This window comes from Suricata suricatta, chromosome 17 (genome assembly GCF_006229205.1).
Source record: "Suricata suricatta isolate VVHF042 chromosome 17, meerkat_22Aug2017_6uvM2_HiC, whole genome shotgun sequence".
Classification (NCBI taxonomy): domain Eukaryota; kingdom Metazoa; phylum Chordata; class Mammalia; order Carnivora; family Herpestidae; genus Suricata; species Suricata suricatta.
The window spans coordinates 35,265,403-35,290,335 of NC_043716.1; the positions used below are offsets into that span (position 1 = coordinate 35,265,403).

General features: G+C 45.2%; 1 protein-coding gene and 1 long non-coding RNA gene across 2 annotated transcripts in view; one reads left to right on the top strand and one right to left on the bottom strand.

Moving 5' to 3' along the window:
- The window catches only part of SKAP1 (src kinase associated phosphoprotein 1), a 275,716-nt gene extending 253,208 nt beyond the window's left edge, over positions 1–22,508 (top strand). Inside the window, exons 12-13 of the mRNA XM_029929018.1 lie at positions 20,245–20,353; positions 22,120–22,508. Coding sequence (XP_029784878.1) covers positions 20,245–20,346 — 102 coding nt within the window. The 3' untranslated portion in view covers positions 20,347–20,353; positions 22,120–22,508. The remainder of the gene's footprint in view (positions 1–20,244; positions 20,354–22,119) is intronic.
- LOC115282827 lies at positions 22,328–22,767 on the bottom strand. The gene is made up of 2 exons (XR_003904759.1): positions 22,687–22,767; positions 22,328–22,573 (listed from the first exon to the last, which is right to left on the bottom strand). It is a non-coding gene; the product is annotated as an uncharacterized LOC115282827 (long non-coding RNA).
- Positions 22,768–24,933: the final 2,166 nt, after the last annotated feature.

The following is a 24,933-nucleotide window of genomic DNA, read 5'->3' on the forward strand; positions in this document are numbered from 1 at the left end:
TGTGTCTCTCCCACTCATAAATTCACATTGATTTGTAATTGTTAGGGAAAAGTTTAATTGAAAATTCAGGTTCAGGAACTAATTTTCAAATGCAAAAATGCAGTAGACATAACACTAAAACTATGCCAATCAAATTTATTCTTTTTAGAGTCTTATGGTGCTTAAAAGGTCATCATGTACATAATTTATTACTGTATCAATACTCTTGAAAACATTCTGGCTTGGTAAACCACCCTCTTATGTCATTCACAAATAAAGAAGACACAGTAGGGGCTCCTGGGTGGCTCAGTCAGTTGAGTGGCCGGCTTCGGCTCAGGTCATGATCTCACAGTTCGTGGGTTCGAGCCCCACGTTGGGCTCTGTGCTGACAGCTAGCTCAGAGCCTGGAGCCTGCTTTGGATTCTGTGTCTCCCTCTCTCTCTGACCCTCCCCTGCTCGCGCTGTCTCTCTCTGTCTCTCAAAAATAAATAAAAGACATAAAAAATTAAAAAAAAAAAAAAGAAGACACAGTATACTAATGATGAGTTCAGAGCCAGTTGGCTCACTTGGTTTGAGCAAGTGTTGATAAGGTCAAGATAGTGCATCCAACCCCACAAGGACCAGCTCCCTTTATTCTCTCCCTCAGTCGTAAAGTTAACTAACGCCTAGCCCCAACTAACCCTCTTACAGATTGTGTTGATCATAAAAGAATTGGGAAAAAGTAAAAGGATAGATGATTGCAGATCCATCACCAATGTGAAGAAGATTCAGAACTCACAGGTTACTGTTTGAGGGATCAGTAACATCATCTTTATAAAGAAAGATATACATATTCTATATACGTGAGCTAAGGAAATAGGTTCTGTCCCTGAAGTAACTTCCTAAAAAATTCTTTCTTCATGAGTGCAATCAAACACATTTTGAAACAGGCACACCTTGCTCTTTAATTAGTGTGTGGATTCCATAAAGGCAGATTGGAAACCGATTGTGTTATTAACCCATCGTTTGCCACTTACCTTTATTCTATCAACGGCCAAGGGTTTGTCTCAATTTGAAATGTACAATAAGGTCCTTAGGAAACAGACTGGGCCGACTTAACGGTACCTTTCAGGGGTTCCAACAAGTTCCCTTTGAATGAGGACCAAATTCAGACCCCGACCTTTGGCAGAAGAGTGGGGAGCCCGCAAGCCCTGCTGACTGAGATCACCATCTTCTAGTGATTTCTTCCAGAGTCCTAATTCAGTGCTATCCTGGTGCCATTCTGGTGCAGCTCCAATACACCAAGAATAAATTGGAAGCAAAGAAGGGAGTGGACATTGGCCTGATTGGTATTTCAAATGCCCGAAAGCAAGGTTTGCCTTGTAATAGGATTTGTGTACATTACCACGCTGGCATTACAGGGGTAATCGAGTTATCCACTCAGGTGTGACCAGGCCTCTGTTTGCCCAGAGCCTGCAGGTGAACAAATTAACTGTGTACATTGTCTGAGGTGCCTGCAGCAGGAGGAGGGGCAGAGCAGAGCCAGACTGTCTGCTGGCCTTCTCTCTGGGTCCTGATTATTTTGTTTGTTTTGCATGTCTTTTTTGCCTTTGTTAATGGCTTCTCACTGGGGGTCCCTCTCCTCCATTTAGAAGGGGCTGTGTGGTGGCTTGCCCTGCAGTACAGAGCTGTCTGCAGTTACCATGGCTGTTGTATTTTTAAGAGATACCAAAGAACATGGAGCGCCTCCCCTACCTGTTTTTTTTTTTTTTTTACCAGTTTCCCCTCCCCTCCTCCCTCACGGAAGGCTAACATATCAAAGTCTGATTCAAGGAGTGTACCTTGCTGTTCTGGCTCTACGTGGTTTCTTTCTCCATCTTTTGGAAGGCCTTAAGTCTGTTTTCCTCCCTTACCGTTGTTGCGACGCATCTCTCCCCCCAAAAGCTCCACCAGCTGCCTCCCTCCTCCACGCTGTTAATCCCTGCATGTCAGAGGAGGAAATGAGAAACTAGAAACTCAACTGGAGGTTCCCTCATAAAGCTTCATTCCACTTAACGTTGGCTTGGGGAACATTTTGGATTGGATTTACCTTTATTATATCACCTAACTCAATAACAGTCCTTGGACAGGAAGGAACCTTAAAAGGCCACCCAATCCATTCCCTTGCCTCTAAGAAGCACAAATGAAACAATTCAGACAGATAGGAAAGGAGAGCTCTTTACCATTAGGTGTTTGTCTTTTCAGACCTTCCATAACTCTTAGCCTCCGCATTTTTTTTCTCATATGAACCCTAAATTCATTCCACTTTAACCCCAACCAGCTTCCTTGGTTGGAATCAGTTATCCTCTGCAACCTGCCTGTCACACTTGGAGGAAAAGAACTGACCCAACTTGAGGTTAGTCCAGAAAAATGATATCTAGAAACCTTTGTGTTACTTTTCTCTCTAGCCAATAAAACCTTTGTTAAGGGAAGAAAGGCCTGCTGGTTCAGGACCTGGAGAAGTCCATTTCCCCCAAAAACAGAAGACAAGACACAACTGAGGCAGCCCAGCTTGCCTCGCCCAGTTCTTCACCTGTAAAGTGAGGGAGTTGTGTTGGGTGACCTCGAAGTTTCCTTCCACCTCAAGCATTCCTGTTGTAAACAAGATGAGGCAGCCCCCGCAAAACTGCTAAAGAAAGTCCACACCCAAAAAAAATGCATTTAGCTTTAATTATGTATTCAGATGAAATGAATTTAAAATTTTCAATTATAAACTCTTTTGGTTTGGGCCTTCGTAAATGCCTCTGGTTTCCCCCTCTCTCTCTACATGACAAAAGAAATATGTTGGGACAGTCAGTTAAGTGTCCAACTCTTGGTTTCGGCCCAGGTCATGATCTCACAGTTCCTGAATTTGAGCCCCGTGTCGAGCTCTGAGCTGGCAGCATGGAGCCTGCCGGGGATCCCTCCCTTCCTCTCTGCATCTCCCCTGCTTGCTCGCTCGCTCTCGCTCTCTCTCTCTCTCTCTCTCTCAAAGCAAATAAATAAACTTAAAAAAAAAGATATATTAAAAAAAGAAAAGAAATCTTGTGGGAGCAGGTTAAGAAGGCAGCGGCCCCTGGCTGAGGAAGTGGGGTGAGGTGGGGGGCTTTATTCCTGGGCGTCTGCTGCTCCCTGCTGTTCTTAATAGCTACATGACCCAACCTTGAATCCTAGAACACTAGGGCCAGGAGAGGCTGTTAGGGCCTAAGGTCTTTAGGCAAGAATGATCCCAGAAAAAGAGCTATCTGTCCTTTTTAAAATAAAATTTCCAGGGGCGCCTGGGTGGCTCAGTTGGTTAAGTGTCCAACTTCGGCTCAGGTCACGATCTCATGGTTTGTGGGTTCAAGCCCCACATCAGGCTCTGTGCTGACCCCTAGCTCAGAGCCTGGAGCCTGTCTTCAGATCCTGTGACTCCTTCTCTCTCTGATCCTCCCCTGCTCATGCTGTCTCTCTCTCTCTCTCTCTTTCTCTCTCTCTCTCTCAAAAATAAATAAAAACATTTAAAAAAATTAAAATTTCCAGAGAGGATGATTGGCTGGGCAAGAAGAACACCAATTACCCATCACCTGTCCCATTCTTAAGGTCAGTAACAGATGAGTTACTTATGTGACCCTGAGCAAAGTCACTCAATCCTGCTAATCTTCAGTTCTCTCATCTGTAAAAATTGGGATAACTTCCTTTCATATGCGTTATGATGCTTGCCCTAGAGAGTGTGTGTAAAGGAATGCCTCACACCTAGGAAATGGCAACTATTATTATATTCAGCTCTTTTCCACTAGCAAGAAAGTAAACTTCTGGGGTCAATACTGGGTACACAGTAGGAGTTCAATAAACTGTTGATGAAGGGATAGGGGAAAACCAGGCAGCCTGTCCTGCCGAGAACTCTTCATAGAGACACTCAAAAGCACAAAAGCTTCTAACTTGGAAATAGAAAGCCATCTAGTGCAGAGGCCTATGTGGAAATCCTCCCAGCCTTTCCTGATCTGATAGATTGTGTCACTGACAAAATTGATGGGTTGTTCAGACTTCTCATCTGATGAGAGGCCAGAGCCTGAAGTATCCAGGCTCTGAAACAGTAACCAACGGGGGCACCGTCAGCCGGAGCCCGCTGACCTCCCCTAACACATCCCTGTATTCCTAGGCCTCATGCAGTTTCATGCCCACTTAATTCACCGCGTTCCAATTTGGGTCTTAAAATATATTAAAGGGAGATTTTAATAACAAGGCAGATCTGTGCGTCCAGCGGATGTTCTCTGGGCCCGGATACATTCTGAACAGCTTTTTCTGGTACAGGAACTGAGCTCCGCTCGCACCGATGCAGGGACGCAGCTCAGGCCACAGCGGGGTGTTTAGCGCTCTTCAGTGGCTCCAGATTGTGGCGCTTTTGCAGCTCTCCTCATACGTAACTGATGGCTCCGGAGAGCCTGCCTCTCGTAAATTACTTCCCGCGATGCCTGCGACCACCGCAGAATTCAAGTTTGAATAGAGCAGGAAAAAGGTGTTTGAAAGGCCTGTTCACTCAGCTGCATTTTAATTTCCTTTTCAATCTTGTCCCAATTAATTTCACAGAATTAATCTCACAGAAGCAAACTCGGCAGCACTGAGGCTGCGGTTTTAGTGTGGCGGTCGCTCTGCCTGAACATGAAATAGGAGCTAATATAAAAATCCATCTGCTGTGTTTGAAATACACGCCGGCTGCTGCTCAGTCCTGTCTGACATTCCAAACATCAACAGCGGGGAACAGTGATTTGGGGGTTAGTGGCCATCAGTACTTGGCTGGCGTTCAACAACAGGTGTACTCCAAAAATCCATTCAGCCTGGGCACCAGGCATGACAGGGCAGGTGCTGAATCACCCTCCATGCAGTATCGCTGCGCCCTGGCTCAGTTCCTTTTATCTGCAGGCCCGAAGACCCTTCTGTGGATCAGCACTGCTATGGGCATTTATTTTAAGCGGAAGAAAGGGAGATACAAAACCCCTATTTGGATGAGTCACAAGTCCCAACTTTCAGAGAAGTGACTCTTGCTGGCTCCTAGGTCTCTCACTAGAGAACCTTCTTTCTAAGGAATAAAGGTGCTTGTTCAGCTATGTGAGAGAACTCCAATAAATGCCCATTTAAAAATCCACCCACCTGGGTGTGCCTGGCTGGCTGGTTCAGTCGGTGGAGCGAAGGACTCTTGATCTCAGGGTTGTGGGTTCGAGCCCCAGGTTGGGTGCAGAGATTACTTCAAAAAAAAAAAAACATTAGGCCTCCTATGCTCCAGCAGATAAAGGCAAATTAAAGAGAAAAAGAGAATCTCTTTCTCAGTTGACTAGAAAGGAGACAAGGTCCCTGAATGAGATCTTCTATTTAAGGTAAACTGAGTCGGTAGGCTACATCTCTTGGGCTTATGTGATGTGCCTCAGTTGTTGGCCTGAGACTCCTCCAAGATTTGCGCCACTACTTACCCCCATGGCAGCAGCCTCAGGACAGCCAGTTGGGCTGGGTACCACAGAAGGTTTATATTATACGGTGGCTTAGCTGGGGTGGGAAGATGTTCTCATGCACCAAACACACCAGGCTTCTGTTGTATTCCCTGCGGGTGCAGTTAACGTGGAAACGGAGAGCCTTACAGGCAAAGTCAAGTGTAACATCAAACTCGTGATGCTGTCAAATGGCTTTGGGCCCTATGAGGATGATGATAGACCGACTCTGTCACCGGAGTGACATTTAGCGTAGAGTGAGGGATTGAAGCTACTTAGAGTTAGGCTGGATCCCAGCTCCAAACCCAGCTCCTTGTAATCTGAATGCAGCAGGGCTGTTCCCGGCACGCCTGGACTGTGCTGCGTCTGTTATGATCGGGTCTTTAAAGCCCCGCGTTCTCCACCTACTCCCTCAAAGGACTGCTTAAGGAATGTGGGCCTCTCCCCTCCCTTAACCCCATCTCCTCCAAAAGAGATTTGTATGTTGTAAAAATTATCTGAATGCAGCTGTACTTCCTCTTCTAAGTGTGCTTAGTTGGATGTGACAACAAGCCTCATAAAAACTGATAAGTTAATTCCTTCAATTGGCTTTAAATGAAAGGTTGGGTTTCTTTCCTTTTTTTTTTTTTTTCCGGTTTTTAAATTCCAGGGCTCAGAAGGAAAGGAGGTGTTTGGTGACATCTAGTGTCCATTTAGGACTTCCTCAAGCACCATTACCCTCAGACAGGCTGAGTGGGGGGATGGGCGGGTTATTTGGGAGGTAATGCAGGGGTAGGAAGTGGTGAGAACACAGGCCTGGGGCGCAGGCTGCCCAAACAGTGTGATGAAACTGATCAATGCCTGTCAAAGAGCAATTATTCACCTCTGACCTAACCAAAGGGGGCAAGTGAAGGGGATACCGTCAGAAAATATCTTTTCTTATTTATGATGATACGAAAGAGAAGCAGAACCTGTCCCCACCACCCCATTTCATGTTAACAAGCAGGTCAGCGCTGTGCTGTGATGACGAAGATGATGATGATGATGGTGTTTTCTCTCATTAATAACCCCAATGGGAGTCTATAGAGTTAGGAGGATGGGAATGGGATTTGGGGTCAGCTGGAAGGCAACGGTCATACACCGGTCAGATTCAGTGGAGCCCATTCCTTTCCCCCAGACAGGACCAATCGTCTAGAACAAACCCTGGCAGCCTCATTCCTTCCAGGTAATTTTTATAAATGAGGGGACACCCATTCCAAGAGAGGACAAAAGGGAGAGGATGCCTGTGTGTGTGTGCATATGCATGCATATAAACCTGCTAACAAGAGCCCCAACTGCATATCAACCCTCTCCCCCAAACTCTGGCCATTTATTGTAAAACCCATTTTTTAAAGAGAGAATAAGATTGGGATTTTCCACTTTATTCTCCTTACTCTTAAACTGTTGTCTTGGACAGGAGCCTTTACTTTCTAAACACACACACACACACACACACATACTTTCTAAACACACACACACACACGCACGCGCGCGCGCACACACACACACACACACACACACCTTTCAGTCAGGTGGAAAGTCCCAAATCAGGTAATTAACTATGAGGCCCAGACAGAAATGTTTACCGAGAACCATATAAGTCATGGCAGGGTTAGGTTAATGCCCAGAATCGCCCGATGCTTCACAAACTCCCGTGTAAAAAAAATTCCAGCCATTTATTTTGCAATGAATTTATAACAAATGCTGTTAAAGGCTTCGTCTTTTGACAGAGGTAATAATAAATTCACTGTTAAAGACGGTAGTTTAATTCCTTATACCTCCAATACTGCACAGAATAAACCATATTCATCACTGAGTAATTTTTTACCACATAAATCTTTAAAACTAACCGGTGAAGGCTGTTGAGACTGAAATATTGTGAATTTATTAGATATGCCCATGTAGTATTGGATTCAGAGGTTTCCATTCGAATATATTATGGGGAAAATTTGTGTCTTTAACTGTGACATTCCCGCCATTTCCCACTGCCAGTATTGTAACACGCGTCTCCTCCAGAGTCAACTGCACGTTTATTAGACAGAGATTTAGTAATAAACTCCTCACTAATCTGCCAAAGAGGCTGGATGACATTTTGGTGAGATGCTCTATTTAAAAGGAGTCACAAAAGCTTTGTTTCTGTGTAATTATTTTCTCAAAAGGAGCTCAGCCTCCCCAAACCTCTGCCTGCCAGTGTTTCTTGGTAGTGTACAGATCCGGCTCTCCAACTAAACTAGCAAAATGTTAAAAGCCAATTATAGCCTCATTGCAAACATACAGAGCAGTAACTTCCAAGCAGTTTATAGGATTAGTTGGGGGCGGGCAATTGGTGAGAACACAGAAAAGATAAAATTAGCAGACACTGCCAGAGGTATGGTATTTGGGGGCTAATAAAAAGATTATATTGATCCTCAAACTAGAAATAATAGACAACAGTTTCAGAAAACTTGCTATTTAAAAACTTTCATCTTGACATATGACACATTAAAGATACAATTAAATCCTCAGATTTGAGCAAAAATCCTTTTACTCTACCATATTAATTTTGAGCGAAAATTCTGTGCCTGTTAGATGCGTCTATTCTGAACCTTTCCCATGATTTGCTAGTGAAGTGACATTTAAACTAACCAATTGATTCTATCAAATTGTAATGCCCTCTCCAGTTTCATTAAGGAAACATTAATATTGCCAGAATGAAAAATATTTTTTTCATTTAGATGCAGAAATGTGCATCGTTTTGGGGGGTTGGGTTTTTTTGTTTTGTTTTGTTTTGTTTTTGGCAAAGACCTTCGGCAGTTTTTCTGTTCCACTAATATTCTGCATTTGGGAAGAGTCCCAGATACTAAAACTTGCAAGGAGCATTGTGAACTTTAAGATTCTTTTTTAATAAAATCAAATCCAATAGGTTTTTAACTGTTAAACAAAGGAGAAAAATCTCCTGGCAGAGCAAGACTGCAGCCCATCAGAATAATTGTTAAAAGACAGAACCCGGCTAGAAAGATAAGCATAATACCAGCAATTAATATTCAGCATTTCACATTATAGTCAAGAGGATGTGTTTTTCTTTGTGATGTGGCTCATAAGCTGGGAGTGTTTGGAGCCAGCCTCTGAGCTCTGTCTTCTTTTTGTGCATGAGGATTAAGGAGAGGGGGAAAAAAAAACAGCAACAACAATCCTACTCCATCTGTAAATGAACAAACATCTTGATTTTATAGCTATTTGCTTTGTAAAACTGAGGAACGAAACAAAAATTACTGGATGCCTAAGTAACACTTTAATTCCGAATTCATTTACGCTGTAGCTATGTAGTTCTCACAAACCATAATGCAGTATTTAATTAAAATAACAGAAGTGCATCTGGATATGTCCTGGGGTAGCTATCACCAAATTATAGTCCATGCCTTCCGTATTTTATTTATGAAATGGCAGATTCTAAGGTGCAACTAGGCTGATACAACAGCATAAACATTTTTAAACCTGCATTCTTATAAAAGCTCTTTTTTTTTCCTGCTGTGTCTTTAAATATTTTCCTCCTATCGTTTTGGGTTTTTTAGTGGGATTGTTTTAATGTCAATAAAGATCTCGCTCTCTAACTCTTGCTCTTCAACTATTGACCTCCTGTGTCTTCTGGCTGTGAAGTCTCCCCCGTCTGTTGTCATGGAAAGGCTTGAGTTTTCACGGGAGCCGCAGCAAGCATGGGACATCTTAGCAGAACTTGGACGTGGATTCCAAGAGGGTAGGAAAAAAAGCAAACCCCTTTTCAGGCTCGGTATGCTTGTTCCCGTGCAATCTTCCTTGCACCTTTTTTTCCACCTATAAATACCCATTATAGTTTACACGCTTGCTTGCTCTACTTTGTGAATGTTCACATGCAGACATACTGCTCCTTTTCATAAACGCATCACATCTATCTTACACGCACCCACCATCTATCTCCTCGTTCACATTGGCTGTCCCATCCACCTCCTTGTCTGCAGAATTATGTTCAGTAAGGTCCCGATTTATAGGAAATAAATAACGAAAATGGAACGGACTGGGAAAGATAATCGAAACATTCAAATTGTTATTTTTCACTGTACTTTACACACACAGAGCATCTGTAAACACCTAGCAAAGGTGCTGGCTGATTCCTAAAACACGGTGCCTTATGAAACATCCTGAGCGGGAGGGTCTCTACATTGTATCTTTCTGGTTCTGTCTCTCTCTTGCTTTTCTGTGCTCCAAGATCTCACCATATCTAAAGGGTCAATGACGCCGTGCTGTTATTTTCATTCTTTCTGCTTGTTATTTATCCTCCCTCTAACGACAAGTTTTTGTCATCATTTATCCTCTATGAGACAATACTAAGAATTTGAAAACAGAAACAATCGTTGCGATCACCTTTTTAAAGAAAATAGCCTTTGCAATTGCTGTGTAAAGATATTCCAATAACGGTATGCTCAGATCACAGCCTGATCCTACAGCAAAGGTCTTTTGGAGAGAGTGTTTCTTATACAAGGTTGTAATTATTTTAGCCCCTTTCACAGGTCACATAGAAAGTTAATTTCAATCGCTGCTAATTTCCGTCCAACAAGAGTGCGGTACTTTCAACCACCCAAAATAATTGGATTCAAAACAAATTTAGGAAATTGAGTGTGTTAGAAAGCAAATAAAAATATCCTTTCGGTAAGGAGGAGGGTGAAAGTAGTAAAAATGGCCTTTTTTTTTCCCCTCCCTTCTTTCCCCTTCACAACTTTGCCATTAAAGTTGCACCTACAGCTAGAAGTTTGTCCGTGAAAAATGGTCATTTTGTTTCTCTGCTCAAAGAATGTTATTAAAATGCTAATTTAAAAGAAAAAGGAGTTAAATATCTAGCGATGGTGCATTCTAATTGCAACCATAATGAGCTCTCTAAATGTGCGTGCCCCTGACACACACAGAGCATAAACAGCAGTAAACAGATCATTAGTACCCGCGTTCATTTATTCTGGCGACCTTACCATGACCCCACCGAGGGTAGGGTGAAAAGCAGGTGGATCTGGCTGTGACACCCCCTAGAGGGATCCAGGAAATGAAGCTATAAGCGGTTGTCATGGAAACGCCTATGTGTGCAGATGATGTAACACACCGACAGGCTGTAGGGCTCCGCAACTGGGACGCTGCCTTTCCCTCGCCGGAACAATCTTGAGGATTAAATTATTCATTTCTTTAATTCACAAAGCAAAAGGAATCCTAATTTTCCTGGTGATGTGCAACCCTCTCTCATTTGTCTCCGGTCTAGAACATGGTGACTTGTCATCCCCTCTTTCTCCGAAAGCTACCCCAGCTTCCTATCTCCTCGCCCCAAGTCACTGAATCTGCCAGAATCAAGTGTGGGAAAGGCAGAAAGCTGATGCTCAACATCTGTACTTAGAGAAAACCTAAGGTTTTAAGCTGAAATTAACAATATGGACAGCGTCCCTTTCTGGTGAGGGCGTTCAGCTGAGCAGGGACCGAGAGTGTACCTATCCTGAACAAGATGGTTTTGTTTGGAGCAAGGCTGAGTTAAGCCAATACTCCATGCAGAGAGCATAAAGCAGAGAGGCACCAGCCCCAAATGCACACATCACCCTCGCAAGGTGCAAGAAAAAGAGTTAAGAGAAAACAAGCATCTGCTCGCCCCCTCCCATGTCCAATTGAGGGAATCGAGATTAATAAAAATAATTCTTTGGAGAATGATTCCACTCTATCCTACCCTGTTTTGTACCAAACAACCTCAATAACCTTACGGCAATCGAAGAATAACGTTTCCTCTTCTTTTTTTTTTTTTTTAAGGAAGCAGAAAAGACGATCTCTGGAAATTATTTTAAAATAAAAAATATCCTGGCCTGTGCCTCCCCCCCAACCCCCCTCCCCATTGCACTTTAGATGAACCTGTGATATTGTAGCAATGGCCCTTGAAGTGCAGTGGGGAGGTGATTTAGGAGAATATTAAAGGCAATGTGGAGATTCAAGGCGCCTCTCTCAGGGAGATCTGGAGAAATACGCAGCACAGATGGGCCGAGCAGATTAAACATTTCCGTCACATTGTTTCCAAATTGTGTTGTGGTGCCTGAGGCTGGTACTGCGGTCAGAGCAAAACAGAGCGGTGCAGAGCTGTGAGCTGCGGTTTATGGAATACATATTAATACGCCGGTCTCACATGGTATCACAATTCTATCAGCTCCGAAAGGCTGCCGTCTCGTCTCTATTGTTCCTGAATTCTGCACTTGGCACCTTGTTTTCTCCCATCTGCAAAGTGTTTACCTTCCCTTTATCCTTACTCTCTCTTTTAGGCAAAGTTCAAGGCGGGTGTCTCTTTCTCATTTCTCGTCCTGCCTTCCCTCTTACCTTCACAGCTTACCATTTTTCTGTCGTGCACACTCTGTATTGTGCACACACTGTCACCAGCAATGTCCAGTCTGTGCACACAGGTCCCGCATACCAGCCTGGCCTCGACGTGATCCTTATCCACTCACACCCAGTTTAGAACATGAGCTCCAGACTTGAGGCTGAATTTCCCCCCTTGTGCTCAGTGCTCCCGGCCCCTCCATCTAGCTGACACAGTCCTCCCCAGAACACCAACTCTCAGATGTACACTTGTCACCATGCGCCCCCCACCTGCTGTTGGTGACCACCCAGCCTTTCTGTGCCCCCTTTCTCACCCTCACATACTTTTCCCTCCTTCCCAGTCCAGGCCCATCAACTTCCAGGTTAGCAAGTTCCCTGAAATGTAACAGTAAATAAAACTGGTTCAACTGAGACAAATTTAACGATTCATTCTTATTATGATTTATAGACCAAAACTCTGAATAATGTAAAAAAAGAGAAAATGACTGCCAAGAACTTAAAACATGGTGTGAAACAGCCAAGGGAGGCAGCCAGGCTACCCAAGGTTTCCACTGAGCGCTTAGCACTCCGGTCCTCCAACAGCTTCCAACATCACAAATCCCACCACCGTCCACCCAACTGACCCCTTCCTTTTTCCTTCTGCAGAATCTCTCCACAAAACCTCTTCTGAAAAGCAGGCACCTGCTTGTCTTTGGTGAACGATCCCTGTCCCCCGCCTTGCTCTCCTCAGCAGTTGGAAGGGTGCTGAGTTAGAGCCCTCAATTTATTTAATAATTTATGACCTCCTCAGAAAGCATTAAATTTCCAAAGCTGGATTTTAGGAGCAGAGAAACTGAAGGCCAATCCAAGACTAAAAATACGATGTTTTTGGCTGACCGTGGAATATTACAGTCTACTCTGCTCAGGAATTCGAATTTCCCATCTTTACTAATGATGATGTCGGATGCACAAGCACTGATAAGAGAAATAAGCAATCATAAACCAATAATTCTGTGATTGATTGGCCCTTCCCAGGCATATATCAAGCGTCTATCGATCTTTCATGTCAGGGGCTGACTGATTGTTCTCTTGAAGAGGAATTCTCTTATTTACACGCACTGATATAGTGAACTTCGATGGTTAAAAGAGCAAAATGTGAGACATTTTCCGGGAATCTTGTTCCATGGAGGCTTATCGAAGCCCAATTCAATGTGAACAGAGAACATTCCTGTTAGGAACATTCTCAGGGTAGACCATGGCCAGCAGCTTGCTCCGAAAGCCATCATGTAGACTTGAATGGGGGCAATGGGAAGACAGCACAACTTCTAAGTCACAGTTAAAGGGATGGTGCTTTCGTGGTACACCTGAAAGTAAAATAACATTGTACATCTATTATACCTCAATAGTAAAAGAAAAAAGAGAGAAAGAGATGGGGCCTTAGAAGAAGGAACAGACTCTGCAGCTGGAAGGCTGAAGCCTAGGAACGCCAGCATGGCAGGAATCAGATTCAATTTTTTTTTTTTTTTTTTTTTTTAGGAACCAGATTCTTGATTTCCTTCCACTGTGTTTTGGAAAGCATTGGCTGGGGAGAGGGTGGATGGAGATGGCCATACTGGGCCAAAATGCAGATCCAGGCCACAGAGAGATCATTGTATTTTCCCCCCGAGAGCACTGGCTCATCAACTGTGGAGGGCCCATAAACCCTTTGAGCATCTGACAAAAGTTCTGGACCTCACCCCAGGGACAAGACACATGTACACGTGCCCACAAAATTTTACACCAATTTCAAGGAGCTCAAAGATCCCTTCATGTCCATCCATGGACAGGCCAGGGGCTTCACAGACTCCAGTTTAAGAATCTGTGCTCTAGAGGATGGTGCTTTCCTTTTGTTGGAACAGCCTAGGATTCACTGAGCCTAGAAATTGAATTCTTATCCCAAGACAGGATGGTCATTCCAGGTCATGTCTGTGCTACTCCAGGGGAGCCATGGAAGAGCTTATACAAATAGGAACCAGCAGGGAGGAGAGAAATTAAAATGTAGCAATCATGGAGTAGGGGTATTTAATCTCTTTTAAGGCTTATGATAGGCGCCTGCTGGTTTTCCCCCTGATATCCCCTGACACCTACTGACAGGGTATTTGCAGCACCACACAGGGACTCAGGGCCCTGTGACAGGAGAAGCGCTGAGGAGGTCCATGATAGTCTTGAAACCATAAACAGCAATAGGAAACCACTGGAGGCAGAGTCAAGCTGTGCGACATGCCCGTGGTTGGTGGCCATACTGCTTTTTGTTTATAGAATTTGCTGTTCTTTTTATGGCAGGTTTGGTAGGGTTGGGTTTTTTTTTCCTTGTCGATGGAGATTAGCAGCATAAATCCTTTTATGGCAGTGTGCAATCCCCCATAAACACTTTTGATTGTTGCTGATGGTGAGCGCTGTATCTATTTCAAGTTCACTCAATGTTCTGCTCATCTAGGCCAATAGCTTCTCCAACCAGATAAGGGAGTCCAAATAACCAACCTTTACTTTTGAAAAGATCCCTTCATATGGAGAGTTCAAGGAGATGGGACAGGGTGGGTAGTGAGGGAAACGGATATGTAATCAATCTCGAAATAGCAATGGTGAGAACAAACCACACACATTGTACTGTTTTTGAGTGAAAAGCTCCTGAAAAGACTTTGTGATGACAAGCAAGTGCCAATGTAAATCATTTGTTTGCTTTAAAAAAAAAATCTTTTTATATTCTTATCTCCAGCACCTTCAGTTAACAATTTTGTGTATTTAACCTCTTAGCTCTACCATACACGATGTATGTAGAGTTCAGGACAGAGGGCTTGTCCAGTTCTGATTCTTTGCCATTGTGGGTGTGTATCCCCACCTTGGAGGTAGAAACACTTCCATGTTGAGGATTTCGGGTCTCCCGGGAGTGTCTCAGCACTTCTTCTGGGTTTTCAAAACATCCGGGTACGAGAAGACACACTTTATTGAAAACGTTGATCCCAGGAATTCAGTTCTCTCTGCCATCTCAAAACTAAAATCCAAGAATCAGCAACTTAATAAAAATGCAGTAAATTAGCACCTCTAGACAAGAGCAGAGTTCATTCAGAGCTGGGGTCTGCCTGGCTGAGCCAGTACTCTCTCCATTTTAATAGTTTAATAAAAATTAGCATAATTAACGAACATCTGTATGATCCAGAGTGGTGCAATTTGGCACTTGGAAACGAGGGCTTAAACATGATTGCTGCGAGTTTAATGTTGTTTTAATTCTTTTTGGCACTGTGCAGTGAAATGAACGTTTGGTGGTGATAGTTCTCGGCCGGATCTCATCTGCATTTTTCTCCCTTTGATTATGAGCAATTGTGGACTCCCCAGCAATTCATCAAAGTAGAAATTATTTTAAAATACCTCGTGGTGTTCAGACTGGGCTGGGGCAATGCATGGGGGGGTGGTAGTGGAAGAGAAGGCTAGAAATTTTCCATTCATGCTTTAAACATCTCAAGCCCTGCAGCCCTGTTTGCGTCTCCAACCAAGGGATGAAATCTGGAAAAGCCAGTCAGATCCTAAGACCTGGAGGTGCTTTGATTAAGCTCCTAGGCTCCCACAGCAGGATGCTTATGGTCTCTGAGACTGTGCCATCCTCCTTACACTCTGCCCGCTCTTTTGTTTTGAAGGGCAAAGAGTTGATTTCACTTATTGCGGGTCTCACTGCTGTGGTGAGGCTACATCTGCGGTCGGCAGGGTCAGTGCTCCCCTCGAGCAAGAGCCCGCTGGCTGGGAGCCTGGCCTTTGCAGGTGCCCTGCTGTGGCTCATCTGCTCCCTGTTTGCACCCTCTTCAAGTTGGCAGAGAGCGCCTTCCCAAGGCTCAGTCCCTACTCTTGGCATTACAGCCAAAGGCGGATGCGACGAAGCACAAGTCCAAGTCAGGAGTCTTGACCGGTCCCTAGGGAGGGAATGCCTGATCTGCGCCCCTCGGGTGATGAAGACAACGCCATATGGTGGGTGGAAGACCACACGTCACACGTTTCAGAAAGTTGACTTTGATCAGAAGACTGTCAAACGACATTGTGCCCACCTTCTGCCTGTGAGGAGGCGGGAGAGCTAAAGCTAGGGTTTTTATGAGTAACCGTGCGAGAGGAAGACGGAATGTGTGTTCCCCTCCACAGCAAGGCTTTATGGAATTGGTGTTCCAGTGACACACTACACAGAAGGCAACACTGCAAGAAAAGTTAAGGTGGAAGCTGCCCTAGCTTCCGTGTTGGAAAATGGACAGTAACATAACTTGTACGGAGAGGAACTTAAATCGTCCTGACAGACAGAGGCCAAGGAGCTCTGGGTAATTTCCCAGCAGGCAGTGCAGATGGTAGGGAGAAGCTGGCCTGCGGACGGAGGGAATGAGAAGGCGTGGGGAGACGGCATGCCGGGTGGTAGACTCATTTATTTAGGGCTGACTTTCAAGGGTGCCAGGATGGCTCAACTGGTTGAGCATCTGGCTTTGGCTCAGGCCATGATCTCGTGGTTTGTGGGTTCAAGCCCTGCGTCGGGCGAGTGGCAGCTCAGCTCAGAGCCTCGAGCCTGCTTCAGATTCTGTGTTTCCGTCTCTCTCTGCCCCTCCCCTGCTCTTATTCTGTCTCTGTCTCTGTCTCTGTCTCTCTCAAAAATAAATAAACATTTAAAAAAAAATTTTAAAGACCTGTTTTCAAAAGCTAATTCCCTGTTCTTTTTAAGATCAACCCAGTCTCACTCATTATGGCACCTGAGACTCTCTTCATGGTATTTAGGGAGCCATTTGGGGAAAGTGTCTCCGAAGGCAGTTTGCTCTCTTCCTGCCACAACCAGTTAAATCACCAGGGGAATATCTGCTCAACTAACAGAATAAATCCCACTGCTCCCTTCCTTTCTTCATAACCTCATTTAACAAGTATTTTTTGGCCCCATTCTGTGCTGGGCAGCACGCTGAGTGCTGGGAGTGGAACAGCAAACAAAACCAACAAGGTCCCAGCTCTCACAGAACTTTCCCTCTAGTGACTGGCACTGAGGCAAAGGCGGGCAGACACAAGGCCGTGCAGTGAACTCATTTCCGGGGAAGCCCAGGGGACAGTACTGTGGACCACATCGCTGGGGCCCCCACACAGAGAGTGGCAAAGAGAGGCTTCGAGAAAATCTAGAGAAACCCAGGAATTGAGATCTGAAGGCTGCTTACGAGGGAGGAGGGAAGTAGAGGCTAAAGAGACAGAGGACGGGCTTCAAGGTAAGAGCGCCTCTGACCCACGGGACTAACTGAGACAAAGTCTGTTTTACCAACAGTCCACTAGATTTAGGGGGTGCACGTCGATGCTGAGCAGTCAGTGGGAGGGACCAGGTGATGCACAGCCTCGTCTGCCCTTGTTAAGACGTTGACAAAAAAGCAGTGAGAAGGCACTTAAGGGTTTCAACAGAGCAGTGGTATTATCAGTGCACATTAAAATGAGTCTGGCTGCAGAATGAAGACAAGATTGGAGAGGCAAGTGTGGAGAAACAGAAACCATTGTGGGGGGTTGTTTCTGTAGTCCTCATGAGAGATGACAGTGACAAGAATAGGGTATTGGCGATGGGAATGGAGAGAAGTGCATGGGTTCCGGTAATGCTTTGAAAAGAATCTACAGAACTCAAGGACTGACTGGAAAAGGAGGGTGAACTTGGAAATGACTCTTGGGTTTCTAGCTTGATGAACTGAGTGCATGGTGCACTGAGACAGAGAACACAGGAGGTAAAGATAGTTGGGGAGTGAGAATGGAGATAGAGGCAGGATGACGGGGTAAATTTAGGATATATTGAGTTTGAGCAGCTTAACTTATGCACTTGGGGTTTATGATCCAACACTTAGATCTAGGCTGGGGCCGTGGTTGTGAATCGTTTACATGGTGGCTGCAGCAGGGACAAAATCAAAGCTGCATAGGGAGAGTGCAGTAAGTCAGAAGCAGGCCAGGACAGAACGCTGGAAACAACCATACTAAAAGGAAGGGTAGAGAAAGATGAGCTTGCAAAGGAGAATAAGAAGCAACCAAGGAGGTAAGAGGGAAGCCAGGAGAGTGTAATTATCATAGAAACTAAAAGAAGAAAATGCCTCAAGAAGGATCCATAGTGCCAGTACTGCTGAAAGATCAAGTAAGTTAAGGACTGAGAAGTACCATCCAGTCTGAGCAATTAAGGAGGTTAGAGGAGACCATGGGGGAAGTGTGTACGTGGTGTGACTCAGCAGAAGCCTGGGTCGAGTGGCTTGAAGATTGAATAGAAAGCAAGATCTGGGAGTAGAAAGTGAGGTAAACTCTTTGAGTAAGTGACTATGAATGAACAGTTGGCATCGACAAGTAGAAACGGGAAGTAGACGGGGGCGCCGGGGGGGGGCGCAGTCGGTTAAGCGTCCGGCTTCGGCTCGGGTCATGATCTCGCAGTTCTTGGGTCTGAGCCCCACGTCAGGCTCTGTGCTGACAACCAGAGCCTGGAGCCTGCTTCAGATTCTGTGTCTCCCTCTCCCTCTCTCTCTCTCTCTCTCTCTCTCTCTCTCTCTCTGCCCCTCCCCTGCTCACACTCTGTGTCTCTATCTCAAAAATAAACACTTAAAATTAAAAAAAAAGAAAAGAAATGGGAAGTAGACATGTGGTGGGAACTATTTAATAAGTGTTTTCAAAGCGGGGCTGGGGGGCTCAGTCAACTGGGCATCTGACTCTTGATTTCGGCCAGGGTCATGATCTCATGGTTTGTGAGCTCAGGCCCCACGCGGGGCTCTGGGCTGACAGCACAGAACCTACTTGGAATTCTTGTCTCCCTCTCTCTTTGCCTCTCTCTCTCAAAAATAAATAATTTTTTAAAAGATAAAGAAAACTCAACTTTAAAAAAATAAAAAATAAATGTTTTCAAAGATAAAAGAAACTTGAACACATTTTGCGCTGATGAAAGGAGCCATTTACATTAGAGGCTGAGGTCAGACTCCACAGAAACTCATCTCTGAGAAATAAAGAAAGTGGAAGGGTTGCAAGGGCACATAGTGAAGGATCGCCTGAAACCCAAGTACACATGGGGAGAGAGAGTCTTTTTTTAATGTTTTATTTATTTCTAAGAGAGCGAGAGCGAGAGCGTGAGCAGGGGAGGGTCAGAGAGAGAGGCAGACACAGAATCCAGAGACAGGCTCCAGGCTCCACGCTGTCAGCACAGAGCCTAGCGCGTGGGGCTCAAGCCACAAACCGCGAGATCATGACGTGAGCCGAAGTCGGGTGCTTAACCGACTGAGCCACCCAGGCGCCCCGGGGAGAGAGTCTTAAACCAGGGAAGGGACACTTCCTCCACTTTAATGGGAAAGAAGAGTGGTTGTCCACACAGGTTAGGTCCTCTTTTGGTGGCTGAAGGTTGACACATCTGATAGGTTCTCTTTCCATTTTGAAGGTGGAAAAGAGGTCATCCGCTGAGAAGGAGGGGGAGGCAGAGCTGGAGGTGGGGAGATACGCTATCAAAAAAGAACAGAAAGATACCCAGTTATCCTGAAATTTTATTGTGTCACCAACCTGGTTTTCCTTCTTTCTTTTCTTTTTCTTTCCTAATAGAATTCAACAGCCAGGTGTGCAAAAAGCAGACGGGTAGCTTCATGGGACCCCAAAGCCAGCTGAACCAGAATACATGATATTTCCTATAGTATTCCTATATTTTACTCCCATCAAAAGAAAGAAAATATTTTCTGGTTCTTTCAGAAATTCTCCCATAATGTTTAACATCCACTGTGCTTTCGGAAAAGCTCTTCTGTATTCAAGGTGCTCCTCTCCCAGCCCTGCGAGCACCCCTTCTTTTAATCCCTCTCATTCCCTCTCGTATTTGCCCCTCTCTGGGGCCCTTATGTCCCGCCTGTCATTACTGATGTACCTGTCAACCTCCCACCTCTTCCTGGGGAAGAATCTGATGCTTAGAGCACCTGCTGTGTATCAGACAGTTGTACTCCCACAACACAGGAGAGTGATATTCTCCCTGCTCTTACAGAAAAGGAAGCTAACACTAGGCGAACGTAAGGTCACACGGCTACGGCTACGAAATGACCAAGTGGGGATTAGATCCCAGTCTGTCTGACTCCAAAGCCCATTACTCTATCTGCTCTCAGCTCCTGGGAAGCAAGCACCGCTCTGACCCATCATTACATCCCTCATGGGAACTCAAACAGCACTTTGTACATGGAAGGCGCTTGGTAAATACTATTGATTTGAACTGTGACCTGATTCCCTGAATATCTTTAATGCTCTGGCATTTCGGGCATGCCCGACTTTCTCAGAAGAAGCCGATCCACTCTGCTTCGTAAAAGACACGCTCTTTACAATGCAATGGCATCGCCTGTGCTAAGTTTACGTTGTTGAATATAAACATACTGTCCCATGCAATCACTGTAAAAGATGAACAGAATTGTGACCGAATTCCAGCTGAAACCATCCTCTTTTCCCATTTCAGGAGTACAACATGTATGGCTGGTGGGTAGGAGAACTGAACAGCCTCATTGGGATTGTTCCAAAGGAGTATCTCACCACTGCCTTTGAGATGGAAGAAAGATGAGGCCCAGGTATCAGAACTACTGCCAATAAGTCTGTTGACCGTGCTGTCATTTCTCTGTGAAGAAGAAGAGTTGCCAGTGAAGTGGCTTTTCTTCATGACTTAATTAGCATAGAAACTTAATTTTTCTCTTCTGCAAAAATCTGGAGGTAAATGATCCAAGGTGTCAGGTCCCAGATATCTTCTCTTTTTGCTCCACTTGTGTGTGGCCAACATTCTAAAGCTTACCTCATGGCCCAAGATGAATGCTGCAGCTCCAGCTCTCATGTCTGTAGCCTGCCCAGCAGGAAAGATCAAATGAAAGAAGGGCACACCCGCTTGTTTTAAGGACATTTCACAGATGTTGCACACACCACTGCTTACACTCCATTGGCCAGAAGTTGGACAGATAGGCTTATTCTAGGTAGAACCTGTGTCCAGCTTAAAAGTGAAGGGGGGAGAGGATTCGTTAATACATGAAAAGGGGAGAACGCATATTGGGGAACAACTAGGGATTTCTGCCACAAGAATAGATTTGGGTTTCTTTATCTCCTGTGCCCAAACCCAGAGCACCATTTCCTCCAAATGCCCATGTATTATGATATGACTGGCCAAGACTAGGTCTCCAATATAAGAATTCCCATGAAACATAATCAAATTAACTTCTAGGCAATAAAGAACATGGCTTGTGTTTTATGAACAAGAACCACATCATATTTAAAACAGTGGAGTGAGTGCTTGCTTTGGGCGGGGTAGCAATAGGAGTCACTTTGGAGCATTGTGGGTTTTGTTTAGAATTAGGACGCTAGCACGCTGTCGCAAGCTCCATCTTCCGGCCTGAAATGAGAGCAGCCTTTATTGCTGGGGGTGAAGGATGACTTGTGTGACAGTGACACAAACTGTCCTTGGAATCTTCCAGACCAGGGCCCACTCTAGTGTGCAGCAGCTGCTGCGTGGATTCATTGAGGGAGATACATAGGTATAGATCTTACTCTAAGATGCCCTTGTACAACCGTAAAGCACCAGCTCAGGCCTGTCGCTCAAAGTTTGACTTTATGACTTTCCAGATGAGGACTTCATGTCCTGGCCACGAATGCAGAAGGGTTGGGATTTTTCTCTCAAATCTAAACAGACTCACTCTACTTTGCTTTGTCATTTATTTAATGACACAGTTGTTTATCTCCTCATTCTCTCTGACTCAGCAATTCTACATTGAGGAGTTAATCCTGTAGCTGCACCTGCACACGTACAAAAGCCTACACACCTGGCACCTGGCTGGCTCACTCGGTAGAGCATGTGACTCTTGATCTCTGGGTTGTGAGTTCAAGTTCCTCGTTGGGTGTAGAGATTACTTTTTTTTAAATTTTTTAAATGTTTATGCATTTTTTGAGAAAGAGATGGAGACATTGCGTGAGTGAGGGAGGTGCAGAGAGAGAGGGAGACACAGAATGTGAACCAGACTCCAGGCTCTGAGCTGTCAGCACAGAGCCCGACGTGGGGCTCAAACCCACAAACTCTGAGATCATGACCTGAGCCGAAGTCAGACACTAACTGACTGAGCCGCCCGTGCGCCCCTAGAGATTACTTTTTAAAGGCGGCCAGGGGAGTGAGTGTCCAGTTGCCTCTGTGTGTGGACGATATCTCTGGAAGGACAGAGACAGTAACACTGGTTGCCTCCAAAGACAGAGAAAGTGCATGACTGTGAGGGGAGGAGGCAGACACTGTTTACTTTGTGCCCTTTTAAACTGTCTTTATGTTGCATCATCAAAGCAAATGTATGTATTTTTCCTCCTTTAGGACACATAGTCTTGTCTCTGTCCTGCCTTTTGGAAGAGACTGATCATCAGGAGCTCCTATTCCATCCCCCAGACACCCCATCAACGCCATGGACTCCTCTTTACTAAACGGACCCAAGCCTCTGACACCTCGCGGTAACTGAAAACCACCAGTGAGACCAGTGGGAAGAGGCAGAGTCAGCAGATCTGTTACAAAACCCGCCTTGCCATAGCTTCTCCCACCTTTTATTTTTTCATCTGCCTTTAAACATGTCCCCACATCCACACCCACCTTCTCCACAGGCTTGCCACAAAGAAGGTGAGAGAAAAGGAAACCTTTGGAGGAGGAAGTTGCTCGTTGTTTCGGCTGACTTGGAAAGCATAAATAAACGTCATATTTGGTTCCTTGTAGTGTGTGATAGTGTCAGATCTTCTTTTTGCAGCGGTACCAAAAATGCTGGTTCCAGGTATTCTTGCTGCCTCCAAACAAAGGAGAAGAGGATAGCCAGAGAGAAAACAAAAACTCAGGCAGAGAAGGAGACGTGCCATTATCTTTCCGGGCAGAATCCTCTCTGGAACCCGGGCCTACCTGTTTCTGGTTGGCTTCTCAGACTTCTTCTGGCTGCATACTTGGTTATTTTTCCTAACGTGCTGACTCTGAAATGAGACAGGGCTAGAAGCAAGTCCTTGTAGTCAGCACATTGGAGAGCTCCTTTTCAGCACCCGCCCCCCGCCCCCAAGCAACCAAAGTGTCCTGTACCACAAGTCCCAGATAAGGGCCAAGGAAGTGCTTTGAGGAAGTCCTGCGTGCATACAGCCCCGGTCCTTTCCCTGCTGTCTGTGCGTAGCACAGGTTATCTGTGTCTTGAAGAGATTGCTGCAGGTGGTTAAGAACATGAGAATACACCCCAAATCCCCATTTACTACATATGTTCTCTCAAACAAGTTACTTGACGTTTTATGCCTCAATTTCCCCACCTTAGAATCTAGTGGGGACTCCGTTTCAGTGGGTCATTGGGAAAATTAAAGAGTCAACATGTGTAGCGTACTTGGAACAATGCCTGGCACGTAGCAATGGCTCAATAAGGCTTAGCTATTGTTATGGCCAGACTCACTGTCCAAGAAATTTTGGATAATGTACAACTGAACAGCGATAGGAATTTTACCTCTGAAACTGCCCGTTCAGAGCAGTCCTGAGCAGTCCTGGATTGGCAGGAGCCCTCCTCACCCCTGCAACAACCATATTCTAGCCCTGTGGTGAGACACCTGCTTCACATCACCAAGAGAGAGAAACTGGAGAACAAACGGGGATGCTGTCCGTGTTTCCCAAGTTTCTCAGAACATTTTATGCCAGCCCTTCAGTTCCAGATTTCCTGGCCCGGGAATTAAAAAAAAAAAAAAAAAAAAGGAAGCTTTTTGTGTATGTGATGGATGAAGAGGTAAGAAAGGGGGACAATTGAGGCCTAGGGGGTAGGAAAAGAGAAAGGGAGATAAAAGGCAATACAGAACTGTTGATAACGTGCCCTCCACTTTACACAGGGCGCTAAAGGAGACTGAACCACTAGGTGGCAGCAGATGAGCAGATGAACCAAAAACAACCAATTGCCTCCAGTTTCAGGAAGCTTCGCACCAATCCCAACCTACGGTAAGCACAATGGGCATTGTTCTGAAGTGTTTAACGAAGGAAGCAGACAGAAACCCTTCTATGGCCCCAGAGTGTTCCCTCCCTTAAAGAAACCCCTAGGGACCAAGGCTGGAAGGCCCGTGGGGAAGAGGAGAGAGCTCCATTGTGCGCCTGCTCTGTGACTGAGAGATGCTGGAAAAGGGGATACCAGAGGAGGAAGAGCAGGCATCTGGGGCAGGGTCAGAAGAAGGATGAAAAAGGAGGAAGGTCAAGGTAACTTCTCCACTCTGCACAGTTCAGGAAGCTCTCGGTATCATGGTCATTGGCTTCCAGCACTTTAAACAAAATCCCCTGCTTGCTATGGTCTCTCCTATGCCTGGAGGCCAGCATGCGCTGTACTATGAAGGTCTCTGGCACCTCCATCAACTGCGCGGTGGGCACCACACTCAGATCTCTGACCCTTCTAGCTGTAAAACTCAGCAGAAAGAGAAATCGGATTGGCCCTCAAAGATACGAACAAATGGACTAATCAGGAATTTGGCCCTTAGCCATCTGGCGATCTCCGACTCTGCTACCTGCTACCGGAAAAGATAGAGGAAGTCCGACGGGTTGATAAGACTATCTACAGGCTGAAGGACATTCTCTTTCAGGAGAAGGTTCTGAAGGAGACCTTTTGGAATCAGTGGATTCCTACAGTCTGTCTGAAGCTAAACCACACCTACGCAAACTGCTGCCACCCAATTTGATGGCCACTGTTGTAACCAACAGCCTTAGAAAGCAACTGGCTAATTAGATGACCACTTCTCTGACTCCCTTAACCAAATCCCCACCTTACTGCCTGTGACTAACTGGATAGCTGGGGCATGAGACCACTTATCCAACCAATTTGTATGTAAGATGGCTTCCTGATAGCCACTAATTGCTCTGATAGGGGGGAAAGAGGGGAGGGGGGCTTCTTTCCTTCCCTGATTTTATGTAAAGGAAGGAAATAGAAGAAAGAAAAGATCTAAACTTAAGAAGCAAATGTATATCTGCCTCTTACAAATAAATAAATAGTAACTCACCAAGGACACCTAACACACAGAACAACTAACTTTGTGACATCCACTGGGTAATCTGACCAGGGCTGGTGCCGTTCAGCCTCCATTGTCCAAGCTGATATCTGAGAATCCTAAACGCTCTGAAAGCAGCCTTTCAGCTACAGTTCACTAA